The sequence below is a fragment of the Sinocyclocheilus anshuiensis genome, unplaced genomic scaffold, assembly GCF_001515605.1.
Source record: "Sinocyclocheilus anshuiensis isolate Anshui unplaced genomic scaffold, SAMN03320099.WGS_v1.1 scaffold1534, whole genome shotgun sequence".
Taxonomy (NCBI): Eukaryota; Metazoa; Chordata; class Actinopteri; order Cypriniformes; family Cyprinidae; genus Sinocyclocheilus; species Sinocyclocheilus anshuiensis.
In genome coordinates, this window is record NW_015544232.1 from 924,952 (window position 1) to 944,921 (window position 19,970).

General features: G+C 35.4%; 2 protein-coding genes and 1 long non-coding RNA gene across 3 annotated transcripts in view; 1 reads left to right on the forward strand and 2 right to left on the reverse strand.

Moving 5' to 3' along the window:
• LOC107697520 (kanadaptin-like) overlaps positions 1-2,858 on the reverse strand; it is an 8,965-nt gene extending 6,107 nt beyond the window's left edge. Inside the window, exon 1 of the mRNA XM_016498322.1 lies at positions 2,045-2,858. Coding sequence (XP_016353808.1) covers positions 2,045-2,848 — 804 coding nt within the window. The 5' untranslated portion in view covers positions 2,849-2,858. The remainder of the gene's footprint in view (positions 1-2,044) is intronic.
• A 229-nt stretch (positions 2,859-3,087) lies between these two features.
• LOC107697525 (STAGA complex 65 subunit gamma-like) lies at positions 3,088-11,727 on the forward strand. The gene is made up of 5 exons (XM_016498324.1): positions 3,088-3,186; positions 3,754-4,230; positions 4,956-5,280; positions 7,354-7,591; positions 10,796-11,727. Exons 2-5 carry the CDS (start codon positions 3,800-3,802, stop codon positions 11,056-11,058), a joined length of 1,257 nt encoding a protein of 418 aa, XP_016353810.1. The 5' UTR covers positions 3,088-3,186; positions 3,754-3,799; the 3' UTR covers positions 11,059-11,727.
• A 2,538-nt stretch (positions 11,728-14,265) lies between these two features.
• LOC107697526 (uncharacterized) overlaps positions 14,266-19,970 on the reverse strand; it is a 14,355-nt gene continuing 8,650 nt past the window's right edge. The window contains exons 2-3 of the long non-coding RNA XR_001635207.1: positions 17,026-17,036; positions 14,266-14,277 (exon numbers count right to left, since the gene is read on the reverse strand). This is a non-coding gene — a long non-coding RNA (uncharacterized LOC107697526). The remainder of the gene's footprint in view (positions 14,278-17,025; positions 17,037-19,970) is intronic.

Genomic DNA, 19,970 nt, shown 5'->3' on the forward strand with positions numbered 1-19,970 from the left:
TATATATATATATATATATATAATTATATTTTATAAGGGTCAGACAATCATTAGGTAACATACAATCTTAATTTCATCAACTGCTGGCCTACACTGTAAAACTGATTTTTCTAAGTTGTAAATAAAACAAAGATTTTTGGAGAATGTTTTAAAAAAACATTTCAGTCTTTCTTCTTTTCTCATGTTTAATTCAATATGTAACTTGATGTTTTTCCTTGTAGTTAATTGTGAAATTTACTAGCAACTTCTGAGTGAAAATAATTTTGGTAGCTTTGAATTGGTAACCAGTTTCTGGTGAAATACAATAGTTACTACAGCTATTGTTACTATTGTAAAGCCACAAAAAGGACAAGTTTTACAGACAAGTACAATGGCAATCATGGTGCATGAATATGGTAATCATTCAGTATCATGGTATATACAAAACTAGACTAACAACACTTTTAAATAAATAAATTAAAAACACATCTATAATATGGATAACATAATATCTATAATATAATATCGAAAACATTTAGATTTCTTTTAACCAGTGTAAAAAGCTATTAAAATATTTGTCATTTTGTTTAGTTTTCTGACGTCAGTGGTGGCTATTGCCAAGTTACAAGTTATATTGTACTAACTGTATCAACTATGGTATCTTGGCTGTGACATGTATTAATGACAATGAATGTGATATTGAATTAATACTGTAATATTGAACATTGTATTATTTGTCCTTTTTTTTTTTTTTTAGGATTTTTCAGAACCTATTTCAGTCACTTCTATCAGATATATACAGTGCCTTGCGAAAATATTAATACCCCTTCATTTTTTTTTACATTTTGTTAAGTTGCTGCCTTATGCTAAACTGCTTTAAGTTACTTTTTCCCCACATCAAACTACACTCCATACACCATAATGGTAAAACAAAAAACAGGTTTTTAACATCTTTGCAAATTTATTAAAAATAAAAAACTTAAATGATTCCATTGCATAAGTTATCTGGGACAGTTGAAATTTAGCTCAGGAGCATTCTATCGCTTGTAGATGTTACTACACTTCGAGTGACGTTAACCAGTGGCAAATTCAATTGAGTGCGTATGATTTGGAAAGGCACACACGTCTTAATAAAAGGTCTAACAGCTGATAATGCATATCAGAGCAAAAACCAAGCCAAAAGAACTGCCTGTAGAGCTCAGAGACAGGATTGTGTCAAGCCACACATCTGGGGAAGAGTTCAGAAAAAATTCTGCTTCATTGAAGGGTCACAGAAGCATGTAGTCTCTGTTACCCTTAATGGAAGAAGTTTGATACAACCAGGATTCTTCCTAGAGCTGACCTCCTGGCCAAACTGAGCAATTGATGGAAAAGGGTCTTGGTTAGAGTGGTGACCAAGAAGCTGATGGTCACTCTAGTTGAGCTCTATGATCATATGTGGAGATGGGAGAAACCTACAGAAGGACAAATATCACTGCAACACTCCACCAATCTGGGCTTTATGACCTGCTCATCACCTGAAGAGTACCACCCCAAAAGTAAAGTGTCCTGGTAGCAGCCTCATGCTGTGGGGTTGTTTTTCAGCAGCAGGGACCGAGGGACTCGTCAGAGTAGAAGATAAGCTCAATGCACCAAATATATTGAGCTAGCCTTAATGAATGATGATGACCAAAGCTTGTCGCATCAAACAAAAAAGACTTGAGACTGTAAAGGTGCTTCAGCGAAATATTTAGTTAAGAGTATGAATACTTACGCAATGTACTTATTTCAGTTTTTTTATTTTTAATACATTTACGAAGTTGTGGCAATTCTGTTTTTGCTTTGTCAGTATGGTGCATGGAGTGTAGATTGATGTGGAAAAAAGTCATTTAAAGCAGTTTAACATAAGGCAGCAACATAACAAAATGTGAAAAAAATGAACGGGTATGAATAATTTTGCAAGGCACTGTATGTAAGCCCTGCCAGTCCAACTTTATAGCCAAACTATTTTTATTAGGATAAAGACTAGATGGGGTATGAATACTTTCGCAAGGCACTGTATGTGCCACTCTTAATAAATACATACCTGCAAAATAAAGAGTCTCGTGCTTCCTCCAAACTTCAGAACATGTCCCACTCGTAGCCTTATGTAACTTTTAGGTGGTATTTTGTTCTTATTCACAAAAGTCCCATGAGTGCTGCCCAGATCATAGGCATAGAAGCCCTTCTCCTCTCCTACGACCCCGTCCTGCCCAGCTCTGCCCCGGTACTGCACCACGGCGTGATAGCGGGAGATGGACGGATGCTCCAGAGACACATCACACACCGGCAACCGACCCACCACAAAGTAACTTCTCTGGGTCAGCGGGACCGTATCTAGGATCGCCCCGTTTTTCAGCAGCTCAAACGAGTAGCTGATGTTAGGAACAGATCCCCACGGGGGCTCGGTGTACGGGAGCGGAGGAAAATGACCCGCCGGGGGTAGTTTGGCAGGGATCTTAGGCCGGATGTCTTTTGGTTTGGGCTGGACCTTCTGTGCCTCTGATTTCTCGGACGATGGATGATCGCACGGGTCTGTTAGAGTGTCTGTGGGTTTTGCAGATAGTTGCTGGTGTTTAGTAACACGATCCGTGCCTTTATTCTCTGATATGCTGCTGCTTATTTCCTCTGTGAGTTTCTTGGTTGAGTGCAATCCTCCTGATTTCTTCACAGTGAGAGATGGAGCAACAAAAATGTCCGGTTTCTTAAAAGGAGCATCTGCGTTTTCATTAGTGCTGGAGATGTCCTGTTTAGTATCACCGGTTTGACCGTTCTCAGGGTCCGAGCTCATCTCTGTTTCCATTTCAGTGTGATTAGTTTCTATATGTCCGCTGCATTCAGACTCCATCATGTGTTCACTACACGATATGGTGTACCACTTTAATGATTCCGATCTTGTAGTCTAGAATTTGTGATATAGATTGATCTTATTTAGTTTATTACCATAAATGTATCAAAACATTTTTTAATAAGGATGTATATTAATTATTTGCAATGTATAGTTTTGACATTTTAAAGTTCGTATCTCTTATCTCCATTGTCTAGGAACTATTTACATTTTCCACGGAAACATTTCAGTGTTGTACCTCACAGTCGGTCGTCGTTCATACGTCGTTTTGGCGAAATTATAGATATTGCTTTATTTATTTTTTATTATTACTCGCCTTTATGATCATCTGCGCATAAAAGGTAAACTAAGCGATTTGTTATGATGATTATAATGATGATTATGGTTTATATGTGCCACATTACACACTGGACATTACAGGGCATCTAATGTGTAGTGTGAATGTAAAAGTTCAGAATTAAGTCTTTAAATACACAAAAGCATGACAGTTTGTAAAAAGAAAATAAACGTTGTATGTGCATTTTGTTGTATATTATAGTATATCAGTAATTTTCTACATGTCCCAAGTCTTTCAAAATCAAAGGAAATCATAATTTGCATAAAACCTAATCCTCAATTAGGCCTATATATATTTTTTGTACTTTTGAGTTTGTTTGTAATTGTTATTCTCATTGATTTCATTAGAATTGTCAGTCATCTTTGTAATATATTTATTTTGTTATGCAGACGTGTGTGGGGGATAGTTTGAAATATCACAGTGCGAAAATATATAAAATCTAAGTTTAAAAAAATATATATTTTGATATTTGAGGTAACCATTCATAACCACTACATGTGCATCAGGTGATTATTAGTGATATGGTTTTTCAAAGAAATATCACCTGAACAGTGTTTTCTGTGGTTCTCAGATTGTACCATTATCAAAGAAGCACTGAGTGACAGCACTGTGTGAAGATGATGTGTTATTGGGGCGAGCTCCCGGTGGCTTCAGCTCCCTCGGGCCGCAGTTCTTTTGACCTCCTGCAGCGCGAGTTCCGCCAGGTGGAGATGCAAGACCCTCCCCTGCACCAACCTTCTGCACAGCGTCCACGTCCCACCACCATGCTGGATATCCCCTCTGAGCCCTGCAGCCTCACAATCCACACTGTGCAGCTGAGCCAGCATGCTCGTCGTCTCCGGGGTCTCATTGCTGCTGCCCAGCAAGGCCAGCAACCCCTGTCCACATTATTAGATGCCCAGGGTGTCTTGAAACCCGAGGATGGAGATGCTCTACCCCCCCGGCCTGCCACACCAACTGTACCTGATGATCTGCTTCCACTGGATAGTAAAGCTCCTCGACAGCCATTCCAACTACGCCATAGTGACCCAGAGAGCGATTTCTACAAGTATGTCAATAGATCATCATGTGTATCGGTCACTGTTTGTCCTATCTATTAATTTATTCAAAAATATATGAAAATTCCAATCATACATACAGTGACCTGAATACACCTCTTCTAGGATGAGAACGTTTTTAATTTCTGAATTAAAATTGATTTTGATATTTTATGGGAGCATGAGTACATTTTTTTTTACAGATGTCTTGATATCATAATGAAGACAAAAATAGTCATGTAAAAAAAAAAACATTCTTGAAAAAATAAAATTATGAAATAGTTTAAAGCAAGATTTTATTCGTAGGGGAGAAAAAAAAAAGTGTCCAGGTCAGTTAGTAAATATAATTTAATTTGACCTCTCTGTGATGAAGCAAGCAAGGTTATTTCAGGTTGTAAAATGTTATGTGATGTATGTAACTACCCAAAACTTTCTTTCTTTCTTTCTTTCTTTCTTTCTTTCTCACACCCTTGTACGTCATTGACCCTGGTCTTTCTGTCTGTAAGGCCTATATTAAGCTCAAGCCTTTGTTTAGCAAACATTTAAATTTGTCTTAATGAACCTGTTCTCTAGATACAGTATCATCAGATACAGCCTATAAATTTAAACCTGAACATTTGAAATGCATCCCCTTTTGATTTTATAAAGAAAACTCCACACTTTATTGTCCTGTGATTCCTATTTGTCACTCTTTTTTTTTCTTTTTTTCAATTTCTCCACATCTCCCTCTTTTTAGAGGTAAAGGTGAGCCAGTCACTGAGTTGAGCTGGCCATCCTGCCGTCAGCTTCTGTACCAGTCGGTCGCCACAGTGCTCGCTCACATTGGATTCGAGTCGGCGAATGAGAGCGTGCTGGAGACTTTGACCGACCTGGCCCATGAACATTACCTGCGGATCACCAAATTGCTGCGCGTGGCTGTTGACAGGGAGGCCTGCCAGGGCTCTACACCCTTTCCTGATGTGGTGGAACAGGTATTCCATGAGGTGGGCATTGGCAGCGTCCTAGCGCTCCAGCGTTTCTGGCAGACCCGCATTAAAGATTACCACAGCTACATGCTGCAGGTGAGATATGTCCAATGCTATGCCAGCTTCAGTACCTACAGGACTGTATGTGTATGGAGCTTATAATATGACAAAACTAATTGAATTTGTATAGTGTAAATTGAATAATTGAATTATTGACAAGTGTCATTTAACAAAACTGAATATTATGTGGCATTTAACATAGTTCTGAATTAGATTTTATTTGAAATTTAACACAACTGAAATTGAACAGAAATTGAGATCGTAGAGACCGCTCAGATAAATGTTTCACATGCTGAGAATGCTAACCTAACATATAAGTATATAAACCATAAATGTTTAAGAATCACTTAGGCTACCTCTGGGCGATTCATGATCAGGTAGATCTTGAACCGCACGCTCATGCCAGATAACTACTAATTGGCCATAGGGATGTAATGATTAACCGCGAGCCGGTTGAAAATCGATTAAAATATGTGACGATTGAAATCGGTTGAGATGCTAAACAAATCGCGATTCAATTAGGGGTAGGAGTTTATATGAATGCAAGTGCTATATTAGTATATTATTATAGTGTTATATTTCAATTTTGCAAAAAAACATGCAGCATTTTGTCCAAGCAATAATAAAAGGACATATTTATTTATAATTTGGCTTAAATCTCATTTTGTAAAAAAAATAAATAAAAAAAATCGTGAATCGAATCGTGAGATCAAAATCGTGAATCGAATCGAATCGTGAGTTGAGTGAATCGTTACATCCCTAATTGGCCAAAATGCTTTGTTTGACTTTTTGGAGATCATCTACTCTTCCCTGTGGATTACCTCTGACCTACTTACTGTACGATCTGAATTTCTGCATATTAAATTTTAGAATATTGAATTTGATGTTCTGAATTTCCTCTTCATCTTGAAAACTTGAAGCTGTATTTTTAAAAACTGGGAATATTGAATTTGATGTTCCGAATTTCCTCTTCGTCTTGAAAACTTGAAGCTGTATTTTTAAAAACTGGATATGTGCAGTCTAAGATTTCAGAACAAAAAATTCGCTGTTTGAAAATACATGTATATAAAACTCTGCCATAAAAATATTCAGTTGTGTTAAATTTCAAATGTTTAATATTCAAGTAAAAAAAAAAAAAATCAAATTCAGAACTATGTTATTAAATGCCACATAATATTCCGTTTTGTTAAATGACACTTGTCAATAATTCAAATTTACACAATACAAATTCAATTTGTTTTGTCATATTATAAGCAGTGTTGGGGGTAATATATTACAAGTAACGTGAGTTACGTAATCAGATTACTTTTTTCAAGTAACTAGTAAAGTAACACATTACTTTTTAATTTACAAGAGAATATCTGAGTTGCTTTTTCAAATAAGTAACGCAAGTTACTTTTTTTTTTCAATTTATTGATTGACAGCTCTCCGGTCCCAATGTTGAGAGAAATCAGATGTTACTGTAGTTCTAAAATAAATATGAATATGCATTAATTCATCTCACTCACAAAAACACTGATTCAGTATTCCTCAAAATGAATAAAAATAATGCAACTCAGAATATGACGCAAACCTGCAATAATTAAATGTTAAACAACACAAATATCCTTTATGTATTTATTCCCATTCTATTAACCAATGTCTGTGCTTCTGACCTTTGATGATCCAGTTCAACCACACTAATAAGCAAAAATTACTCGACGAACATTTGTGCGTCTTTTTTTATTGCTGAAGTGTGTTGAAATTTCTTCTTCTGCATTCTACTGTACAGACGTAAATTTACTTTCCCTTCAGCCTGAGGCTTATTCATTTCACTTTTGGTGTGAAAAGGCTTTTATATTTGCCAAAAATAGAACTTTTTTTTTTTTAAAACAAACAAGCAAGCCCTGTCCAGATTTAAAAAGTAGCGCAAAAGTAACGTAACGCATTACTTTCCATAAAAAAGTAATGTAATTAGTTACTTTTTTTATGGAGTAATGCAATATTGTAATGCATTACTTTTAAAAGTAACTTTCCCCAACACTGATTATAAGCTCCATATATGTGTAGCTTTTATTTTACATTGTGTTTGCTTTGGCATTGTCTGACTAGTGTCGTCTTTGACTGTAGGTCAGTAAGGAGCTCTCAGAAGAGTATGAGAGACTCGTGAATCCAGAAAAAGCTCTGGAGGATTCCAAACCCTTGAAGGTTAAAGAGGAGCCAGTGAGTGACATTGCGTTCCCTTTAAGTGAGGAGCCGGAAGCAGATCTGGCCTCAGGTGACCAGGCCCTTCCCATCGGTGTGCTGGGCACATCCAATGAAAGACTGGTAGGAAGACTGGAGGAGGGACATTCCCCTCACACATCAGGTACCTCATACAGTTCTGAAGGATCTTTATTGGTGCTCAATCAAGTTGAAATGCTCAACAAAAAAAAAAGTAATTTAAAACATCATATGCAGTTCATTCATTTCATTATTCATGTAATTCTTATAATTTTATTATTATTATTATTATTATTATGATTATACAGTAATATTAACTAGGGAATAGACAGCTTTTTTGAAGTCTTGTTCAGTCATGGTTTCTTTGACACTTAGAAGTCTGTTTTTGCTACTGTACCTATAAGACTTCCTTATGTAAATGTTCTCTGTTATGATTGGCTAACCTCTAAGTTTATGAGATGAGTAGCGAACATACTTGAGATAAAGTTCTCCATTTCAGTATGACAATTCTCACCAATATCTAAAAAAAGGGGTCCAAAAGCTCCCAAGAAAAGACCCATTTATACAGAGTGAGAAAAATAGTAAGTGTCATAATATAAATAGCATTCACAACATACAAATTAAATAGTTGATTTTTATGTATACATGTTTTTATTGTTTATATTTATACCGTATTAAAGTCAAAATGATTTTAATATTATCTGAACAGTATTATATGTTAGATATAGAAACCTGAATATAAATTTTCTGTTGAATTTAAATTTTCACAGTACTTTCATTATTTGCAATATATAATTTTGATCACACTTTAGTTTAAGGACCAATTCTCACTATTAACTAACTATTTACTATGACTTTTGCCTCAGTAAACTCCTAAATAACAGTTATTAATGTGGTTGTTATGTTTAAGTGTTGGGTAGGATTAAGCGATGTAGAATATGGTTATGGTAAGCGATGTAGAATAAGCACATTACTGTGCTTTATAAGTACTAATAAACAGCCAGTATGCTAGTTATATGCATGCTAATAAGCAACTAGTTAATACTGAGAATTGGTCCCCAAACTAAACGTTTTTTTTTTTATCAAATTTTCTGCGGACCCCCAAGCACTGCCTTATGGCTCCATGGAGGACCCAGTTTGAAAAACCCTTACTATAACATTTTCAACATAGTCAACATATAATCACAAAATTACAAGTTTCAGTACAACCTGGGTGAGTGTTTGGACTTACATGGTGATTCTTGCTCTGCATTCACAAATTCTTAACTTTTAAATTAGAATTATTGAATGCAAAACATCCAGCTGTGTTTTGAGCCTCGTTTCTACCGCAGCCTTTTTTTTAAAGCGGCCATCTGTCTGTTCTGCCAGACACTCGGGAGTGAGCAGCACACCATAACGAATCAACAACAGACTTTAGAACAATGTTGTCCTTTGATCTGTCCACAACACCTCCCAAATCAACATGTGAATTCTGCATAATAACAGGAACATTGCTCACTGCAGGCAAGTTAATGTCCGACCATCATTGTCTTTGGAATGTATTATTGAAGGCAGTGAATTTGTTACACAAGCAGCTGTATTGGAGATGACTTGAGACAAAACTTCTCGGAGAAAGTTCACCGTATAGGCACAGCATGCTGTCTGCACAAATACTCCGCATTTTAATTATTATTGATAGGCATTTTCAGTAACAGTGTACAGCACATCTTACATACATAGAGTTATTTTAGGCATAAGGCCATCACCTCTAATTTGCAAAAATTTGCATAAGAACATATTTGTTTTCCTTTCCAAATGTAGTTCCTGAATAATAAATAAATGTATTATGTTTTTGCAACTAACATGCAGCAGTCCACTGCATGCCTTCTCATTATTACCAATGTGTTTCACTCATTAACGATATTCCTATTTATAGTACATTGAGCTTCAATTTATTGTGTTTGTCCTTGATTAGACTCATTTAACCATCTCTGGTTTGCATTTAAGATTGATCTCTATGTTTTATCTTTATCTCTGTCAAAATGTCTGTTATACATTTCTGTGTGAGCAGCCACTGCTTCTTCAGATCCGTTTGGTTAAAGCTTTGGTTTGGTAAAGTAATTCCATTAAATTGGAAGACTGTATACACTAATGCATAAATGCAACAAGCCGTGAAAGAAATCTCAAATCGTTATACGTCAAGAATGTAAACACAGTTGGTTATGTCTTAAGTGAATGCAAACAATTTTGGTGAATATTATAATATACTGGATCTGTGCATTAGGTTTTAAAGTGACAGCAAAAGAAAAAAAAAATACAGAAAATTACTCTGCTCTCATGACTGAATAAATGTAATAGATTGAATAAGAATCAGCGTTTAACTCATAGTTTTTTTTAATTGACATTTGATTACTTTACATTTGAACTTTAAGGGCTTTTTCTTTGTATCTGTTCTGTTGTTTTTTTATTTGTCATATACAGAAAATGTTTAATTTTCTTTAATACTTGCTTTGGATAATTTTTTTTGCGTTAGTTAGGCTAGTATTAGTTTTTGCTGTCTTTTTGATGTCGTTATCATAAAATAAAAATGCAAGTAGTCCATTCTAGGGCTGCATAATAAATTGTAATTTAATCGTGATCACGATTTCTGCTTCTCTCGTTTAATTAAAGGGGTCATATGATGCTATTTTAAAGATCATTATTTTGTGGTTGTCATAGCAAAGTCGGAATTTACCTTTTTTTCTTTTTAGAAATAGCCTTTGTGCACAGCCAGCCTTGTACTCTTCTAGGTTCAAAAAACTGTCGTTTTAACCAATGATGTCTAATTGCATCTACTTCCAGAAGGCCATCTTTTATAAAGAATATCTCTTTGGATTTGAGACTTTAATCTTTGCAACTTTACAGATCTTCTTTATGCACCAAGAGCTTGTAACACTCCAAAGAGAAAGGAAAACTTGAAATCGCATCACATGACCCCTTTAAGCATAATCGTCTGTGATATTTGCTCCCTGGTTATTTATCCCAAAAGCGTTTTGTATTTATTTCACATTTGCATTATCTTGGATTGGTAACAAGCCCTCAACCATCTTTCATGCTTGAGGTTGCCGGATGTCAAAAGTTTAAATCCCTCAGTCAGCTTTTCTCTTAAATGTATGCATTTGCTGCCCTGCGTTTGAGTTCATCTTCCCAATCTGGCAGCCATGCATGTGTGCCCTCTGCTCTGATATAAAAGGGTTGATGATCTGAAAACAACAGCAAACATGTAGGTTTAACAGGCTCCACTGTGATATTTTGCTCAAACAAAAGCGTAATACAGCCAGTCTATTTGTAATAATCAATATTATTATTATTTTTATTTTTTCTTCAATAGGAGCAGCAGGGAACAGCTCTCCTTTGTGGCATTTAGCCCAGGTGAAGATGGAACCTCAGGACAGTGAGGAGGGCCAGGTATCAGGTCATGGGGTTCTGGGCAGCGACGTCTTTGAAGAGGGCCCCATGTCCACCATGAGTGAGGCTGGCATCCCTCCATCTCCTGGAGGTTCAGAAGGAAGTTACATGTCTCATTCACCAGATTCTCTCATGGGCACTTCCCCCTTCACTCAGCGGCCAAAGAAACGGATGAGAAAAGTATAGTGGTTTTGTCTTCTAAAAAAAGAGACTGAAAGCACTTCCACAGTCATTGTGATGCATAATATTACCTTCTGTTAGGACTAGATGTCTTACCTCTGAATGGAAGTTTTTAAGTGAAATTAAATGAAGCCGACAAATAAAGTGCGCGTTTGAATGCTCCACCAGCAAATGGCAGACGGTCACGGTTTTACCCAATTATTTAGCGGGAAAATTACTTGTTGGTAAAATTAGCATCTGTTTATTATAACGAAACAATGGAGGGAGCACAACATGGGGAGTAATTATAGCCTGATGTCTGCTTTAAAACACACAGGGACATCAATCAAGGAGTAATGGCAAATTAATTACAGCATACATAAATCTGCATGTTAAATAAGCAGGCCATTTCATTACCTGTACACTCCCAGGTGTCACAGTGGAGGTATTGTCTCCTAGCCACCTGCGCCAAAACTGTTTTTCTGAACACATACTGGTTGAGTGTAAATTTAATTTAGCTCCTCACACTCAGCAGGTAGCAATGCATTCTGAGACTCAATCAAGAGGAACCCAGGCTAGATAGCTTTCACACAACATCCTTAAAGGAATTGGTGTAGCCTTCAAGTGGCCACTTCAAGGGCATTTTTATTTCCGTTAGAAAAAAAAAAAAACACTGTAAACCTTGATTTCATACCACAAGCTACCACATCTGTTAGTGTCTCTCTCATGAAAAATCAAAAGAAATACAATTCTTAACTTGCAAAATCAAAGAGATATATTTGAAGCTGCATTGTGACATTATTTTCATGACAAAATATCACATTTTACCCTTACTTTTGCTGTAAAGTGCCTGGGAATTTTACTTTTGAGTTTATTTGTAATTCTTACTATTTTTGGTTTCTCATTAGATTTTCATTATTGTAACTGCATTTTAGCAATAACAGTTATTTACAGTACTTGCAATATCATGATAATATTTTCACACAATGATCATATGACTCACCCCTATTTTTGGAATTTAAAATGATCTTGCAGACACACATTTTAAGTGGTGTTTTTGGAACTAGTTATCTACAACACACTAAAAGCATACATGCATTCTGGTAATGAAAAATATTTCATTCTTAATAAATCTTAATAGGCATCATTTTAATCATTTTTTATTTTTTGTGAAGTGAAGTGAAATGAGCGGACATGTTTTTGTCAGGTTTTGTAAGAATCATCCTAAAATTTGTTGGCCTTCTAAACTAAAAAATAAGAAGATATCTTAAACTTTGAAATCGATTATTTCCACAGCTATGGTTTTGTAATGAACAAAATGCCATTTGTGAATTTTATAATGATCCTTTATGCACTTTTTTTTTTCTTCTGATCTTCTTGGTAAACTCCGCTTCTCATCCTTGTGCTCATTACGTTCGTCTCAAAGACCTTTTGTTTATTCCAACCTCATGTTCAGTTTAATTGGATGTTGTTGCTGGGTTTTGATCACAGATACAGCAGGGGGCAGTACTGCTTCACATCGGCACATTTTCTTCCACATCCACACTGCAGATTCAGCCTCGTTCCAGGTGTTCGATATTCCACTGGGGTGCGTCTGCTTTTATTGAGCATCCTGCTTTGTGAACAAGCTGTATTTGAGCAGAGAGAGTATCCATTTTACCCATCTCTAGTGGCAGTTGTGATTTCCTTTAAGTCCTTTCACTAAATGGAAACATGTTCAGAACTCTAGCAGATAATTATACCTATGAGGCTTGAAGATGCTTACAAATATATATGCTTCTGAGCGAAGTGTAGAGTCAATCTGGCTTTTACTGGCTTAAAAGATAGTTTCAATGATGTGGGAGATGTTACCTGTCCTGCAGCCAGCACATTTAAACAAACCGGTCAAAAATACTCTTTGTAGTTCAGATTCATTCACACCATTCAAAATGTTGAGAGTTGCAAATGATTCAGGTTTCAATTGTTTCAACTTCCCTAGCGTTTTCACAACCAGTTACTTTGTATATTGTGTTACTATATATTTATTGTTTGTTTGTTTGAGCTGAATCAAAGACTTTAGATACACCAATTTTACTATGATTATGTTTGCTTAGATTACCAATATTACTATGAATGGGAGAAAGTGTCATTTGAATTAAGGTGACATAAGTCCCGCCTTCTAAACTAAACAGCCAATCATCAATAGAGCGCAGCAATCAGATTGCAGAATAAAAAAACTCCATTAATTTTCTCCACATGGAAATTAATTTATAAAACTTTATATAGAGACCTACTGTGAGATCTGAGGTTGAACCAGTTGTTAAAATAGTTGTGTTTAACGTTTTATTTTTATTTTTGCAAATAAAAGTTTGTAATGTGATTCATCACCTGGTAGTTGGTTGGCTTGGTTCATGGTGTATAACCCTTTAACAAAGATGTTTTCATAATCCATATGATTTTGATTCATAAAAATATTCCAGAACCAACACTGCTCAAAAAGTTGTCGGGCATTAATGCACTCCAAAATTCATATGATGCTGTTAGAAGCTCTGGTTGCCATAGAAACAGTCAGTGTCAGATGCATGCTTAGGACTGCACATGCACACTGGACCAACCTGAAATATTGTGTAAACAACAACATTTATGGGACAGTTCATGTAAGATTTTGTTGCTGATTTGAAAAATGTTATTAAATGTGTAAGCTCATAATCGTAGTAACCAAGCAGTGTGTGACGCTTTTAATAACAACTGGCATGTAAACACCTTAATCACATTGTTACTGCTCTGAACAAAGTGTGCATGTGCTCAGACATGGACAAATGACGAGTGTTGTTCTTTATTAATGAATTCTGTGACATTCATAAGTTGTCCCTTCTCTCTGAATGACCAAACTTTGTCAACACAACTTGCTGCACAGTCTTTGCTCCTTATCTTCATTAAAGTCCCTTTAAGGCAAGCCATTTCACCCAGTGGTAGGGTTGCCACCTTCAGCGAGGCAAAATAAGGGACACCCATTCATATACATTATATGAATTAAATATTACATTACATAAAATAAAATAATAAACAAGGACACAAACAATCAGTGAGGAACTCACAGCTCAACAATAAACCATGAGAAAACATGCTCAAGTAGGTAAACTTGCAAGAGAACACATTTATATTGTTTTTAATTTGATTATTTTATTTATAATTATTATTTATTATTAGTCTTTTTTGACAGTTATGCACCTGGATGGGATGAATTTCTATTTTTTTTTTCATTTGCTTAAATTATTTGCTTAATAATTACATAATAATCATTATTATGTAATCATTCGTTCCATTTTTATCTAAATAATTGAACACTTTTTAAACTTTTTTTAAATGCCAAATTGTATATGACAAATATGATTTATTATGTATATATTTATGATTAAAATAAATGATAAATTAATAAATAGGGCCTAACATTAAAACACAATCAAGTCTAGAAAAAACCCAGTGAACCACCCCTTTAAAGATTACGAGGGCATATTTATTTATTTATTTATTTAGTCATTTAGCAGACGCTTTTATCCAAAGCGACTTACAAATGAGGACAATAAAAGCAGTCAAAACTAACAAAAGAGCAACAATATATAAGTGTAAATGACATGAAATGCACATGAATTAAAAAAAAATAATGAAGTGCACAGATAAATTATTTATAATAAACACTACAGTATTCCATTAAAAAAAAGAATTCAATTTTGATTTCATGGTGACTTTAAGTCCACCGTGAGCAACTGAAATGCTTCTCTGCAATAAACGCATAATTTTACATTTAAATACGGGACGATTCCGTATTTTAAGGGACGGGTGGCAACCCTACCCAGTGGCCATCTTTGAAATGCCTATCTTTGAATGGGAAACATCAAATTCTTCAAATCTGTTCACCAAGCTTACAATTAAATGTCATATTTGAAATCACATAAATGTAGCTTATTTTTCAGGCTAGACCAGCCAATGTGCATGTGCAGTCCTAAGCACGCATCTCGGGACTCTTACTGTTTCTATGGCAACCAGAACTTCTAACAGCAACTGCAGTGACGCAATGACTTTACCAATTAGGGACTGGCTGCTTTATTTAGAATAAGAGACTGTTCCACCATATGGCACGTTGGACATTCTGTCATTCATAAGTAATATAAGTGCAACGTCTTTGAATATATTCTTTGTCTTCATTCAGAGATGTTGCAAAGAACATGAAGGCAGCGTACATAACCCCAGTTGCGGCTGCAAAATTCTCTATTAGGAAGTGTTCCCTCCTTATGACCACTAACATTATCAAGTAGCAAATCATGGTAGCAAACACTCAACTCTCATCTCTCATCTTTGCCAAAACACTCTCAATTCATAACTATTTTACATTTAGCCAAACTGGAGGGCAATTCACATCAATTTGTGCAATCTCATTTTTTTGTACAATCTGCTTAGACCCACTTATGACTAGATTTAAGGGTGGGGTTTGGAGACCTTCATGCTTACTTTTTTCTTACATTTATTTTTATACAAATCACATTGTACAAATTAATACGAAATTGCAACCATGTATAATACTTTGATTTAAAAGAATAACAAAGCCTATACTCTAACTACAATGATAATGACACAGAAGAACAATATCATTAGAATCAATTTCAGAATAGCAGGTGAACAATAAAAACTACGGAGCCCCACACATGGCATGCAGGAAAAAAGTAGTAGGCTAAATTGTGTGCACGATGTACTAATTCGTTCCCTCGATTTGCTAAATCATGCACACTATTTATAAATTGAGAGAACGAATTAGTAAATTGTGCGCACGATTTAGCAAATCGAGGGAATGAAATAGTAATCGTGTGCACGTTTTAGTACATCGAGGAAACTAATTAGTAAATCATGCGTACGATTTATTTATTTTTTCTTGCATGTCATGTGCGGGGCTCCGTAAAAAACAGAATGCTGGTGTGCATAATAAAATTATCGTAATATGAATGAATGAGGCATTTATATAGCCTCGTTCTTGGAGTAAACAGGCTTTAGCTCCTAGATATGTCCCAACTTCCTGTTTCAACTGGAAATACAGCAACACAAGATTGACATAAAATTGTGTGCATCATTTCAAAATGCAAGTTGGAGTTTGCTCGATTTTTTTCATTAGACTCGAAATCTTTGGGTGACTGATTTTTCGGTACTGATTCAATACGTAATGGCAGCAAAATACAGGAGTATGTTAGTCCCAGCATCAAAACCACATTAGGCTGTGCACACTTCAAACTACTGTAAATGTTTCACTCTTGCTGTTTAATTGCTCAAAGGTTTTCAACTCACTTTGTGTTATGTTTTCATTGCCTTCTTTTGTAGTGCTGCTTTGTAATTGAAGGGCAGTATCACAAACCTTAACCTTTAAAAGAATATATGAGAAACATTCGTTTGTGCTGACAAAAGGTCATACCGCATTGAGTATTTCTGCCTTCTCATTGAACTGTGATGTGCACTGTAACTTTGAGTTCCTCCCCAGCTGGTATTTCTAGACACATGATCAAAACCGCAGGAAAGTAGTAATAGTAAGTTGCTGATGCATAAGAACTTTTAGTAGAGTTCTCATTTAAAATTGTTGGTTTTATGTGGCCATTATGACCAGGGTCCGAAGGCTATTACAGCTTTCTTTCTCAGTGAAGTTGCAGAGTTGATTCGATTTGCTTAGCGACTATAGTTTTTTCATCATTTTCCCAATGAACCGATACTACATTACATTAAAGGCTTCCATATTTGCTCAAAACTCTTCTAGTACAATTTCTTATCACCCCACACCCTCACCCCTTAGGAACCACTTTAAATTGCCAAACACTGAATAACAACCATATGATTTGCCCTGTCACATGAAAAGGTTCCCTCCAGCTCAATAGAATACATTACTGTGTCTCCCACTGTGAGGAAACGTGCACAGAGTTTTTTTTTTTTTTTTTAAATCTGATCCATAGATTACCTCCATTTAAAACTATGAGTCACTCCTGAAGAGCCTCTCTACAGATCTTCAAAAATCCATGTCAGTCTCCACCTCTACAAAATTATAATGGCTTTCGTGTGAAACTAAATTTGCAATATGGATAATTCATCGCTTTCAGTGGCCCCTTGACATAAAGTGCAGACATTTTGAGCTTACCGCAGTCATTGGGGTAAACTGAGTAACTTAAAGTTTATATTATGTGATTAGTAGAATGGGAAAGCGGTAGTGTACGTTGCACTGAAATTTCTCTGGCTGTTCATATTTTGCGGTGAGATTGAATAATTGAAATGCATGCCTTGCAATTTTACCTGGCAAATAACACTTGGGTTTTAAAACGGAAATATTCAGTGTCAGATGTTATTTGGTTCAAATAAAAGGCCAGACTCATAATATGTGATTCATTTTCTCAGCTTGTTTGTGAGCAGTAAGAAAAAAAAATAAAACAAAAAATAACAAAAAAATAAAATAAATAAATAAATAAATAGAAAAATAACCAAAAAAAGTGTTTTTATATATATATATATATATATATATATATATATACATACAGATAGATTTATAGATAGATAGATTCAATCTAACAGTTTTGTCGGCAGGATGTCAGCATGATTTAACAATATTTTTTATGATATTGGTACAAAGTGTGAGCATTTGTCATCACTGAACTGCAAGAGACTTTGTGTACAATAGGCCCATCAGAAAGGACAAAGAGGCAAGCATTAGAGCAGAGGGGTGGGAGGTAAACGGACGATATCTGTTGTGTCTTTGGATCAAATGATCCCAGAACATCTCTTTTTCCTCTTTTCTTTCCTTCCTCCAAGATCAACAGGCAAAGCAGAATGTATTTATCTTTGACCACCTTTGCCGTTGCCATTATGGTGTACCAGTGAGTACTGTGCCACTTTTTGAGCACAGGTTTACTGGTAATGGAAACTGATTGGTAAAATGTGGGAATACTGGGCAAGACGTTTGGTACAAAGCTTCATGAAACAGATGTAAATACAACTGTTATAGTTAACTGGTAAATAAAATAAGGAATGCCTGCATGATGCCATTAACCTTAGTTTCTTTTGAAAAGTGCTGTGGACAACACATGGTGGTTAAAATTGGTTACAGATTACATATTTCAGTATTCAATAAGAATGGCAAAAACCATTTATTCCCTTTGGTTTTTAACTCAATTGCCTGGTTTCCATTGGGTGTTTTAATAACACACACTGTATAATTAATTAACAGCTAAAAGATACAGAAAACTCGTTATCCACTTAAGAAAGTACTAGTGGAAAAAGCCTCATATTTGATGGCTTGCTTACCATGAATGACAAATGAAGAGTCATGTGGATTCTGACAGGACTAGGGGCCGGGCTGTTTCTCGGCAGAGCAGCAGCATTTTTCAGTCCACTGGCCGGATAAGAAGCCTTGTCTCATCAGTCGTAACCATGGTTACTGCTTTTACTGCTGCACTGAAAGGTAGTGAAGTCTCTAAACCATAGAGTATGTTTTGAACTAAGATAATGATGGATACAATCCAAATGAATCCGTTGGAATTTTTAAATACCTGCCAAGATAAGGATTTATGATTCATGGAGAGGTCACAATATGTTAAAGGACTGGAGGACTTCACCAATTATGAAGATATTTGCATGAAATATATCTGGGTCTCCTGCTTCTCCTGAGAAATAAAATATCCTAATAATCTTATACAATGTCACAAACTGCACACACATTTGTCAAGATTCCAAAGACTGCAATTCATCTTGTTAACACTTTATTTTAAGGATCAATTCTCACTATTAACTAGCATGCATATGACTAGCATATTGGCTGTTTATTAGCACTTATAAAGCACACATTAATGCCTTATTCTGCATGAGTATTTACCTCATTTACTATTCATAAGCAGCAAATTAGGAATTTATTGAGGCAAAAGTTGCAGTTAATAGTTAGTTAATAGTGAGAATTGGAGAATTCATTTTATAGCTGTATACTAATACTGCATGTTAAAAATTGTCTCTTTTTTTCTGTTTTTAGTTCTTGAAGAATTTTAGGCAAAGTTGATACCACTGCAAACTCAGTTAAATTGCCTGAGCAATAACATATTCAAAGCTAGTGTGATATGTACTCATACCATTTAGATTAAAAAATAACAAACCATTCACTGAATAAATGGTAACCTAAATGGTAACATCTGAATTAACTGGTTTTATACTTATCTATAAATACTTATACTTATTTATTATTTATATATAATATCTACTTAATATACCTGAATAAACCTAAATACAATAATTTATACAACAAAACTACTCTAAAGCAGGCAGAAATATCAGCTGCACTTTATTTTACCGTACGTGTACTTACCTACAAATTACTGGCTAATATAAGGCAACTACATGGCTTAAGGTTAGGTTTCAGGGTTAGTACCTAGTTATTTTACACTGTCTAACACTTAATGGCTGCTCTGTTAATTCCTCGTCATCATGTAATGATTTATTGGGTGGTTGCTCTGTGCACTTAATAAACAAACTCCAGCTGGTCCAAAATGCAGCAGCTAGAGTTCTTACTAGAACCAGGAAGTACAACCATATTAGCCTGGTTCTGTCAACTCTGCACTGGCTCCATATTTAACATTATATATATATTTTAAAATCTTGCTAATTACTTATAAAGCCCTAAATGGTTTAGCTCCTCAGTACTTGAGCGAGCTTATATCGCATTATAATCCTTCACGTCCGCTGCGATCTCAAAACTCTGGGCATTTGATAATACCTAGAATATTAAAATCAACTGCAGGCGGCAGATCCTTTTCCTATTTAGCGCCCAAACTCTGGAATAATCTACCTAGCACTGTTCGGGAGGCAGACACACTCTGTCAGTTTAAATCTAAATTAAAGACCCATCTCTTTAACCTGGCTTACACATAACACACTTACACATTTCTATTACT

Excerpts from the sequence above, each read along its gene's own strand:
- LOC107697525 (XM_016498324.1), top strand. The coding sequence starts at position 3,800 with ATGATGTGTTATTGGGGCGAGCTCCCGGTGGCTTCAGCTCCCTCGGGC. Across the intron at positions 4,231-4,955 it reads CCAGAGAGCGATTTCTACAA|AGGTAAAGGTGAGCCAGTCA; the intron begins GTATGTCAATAG and ends CCCTCTTTTTAG. Across the intron at positions 5,281-7,353 it reads ACCACAGCTACATGCTGCAG|GTCAGTAAGGAGCTCTCAGA; the intron begins GTGAGATATGTC and ends CTTTGACTGTAG.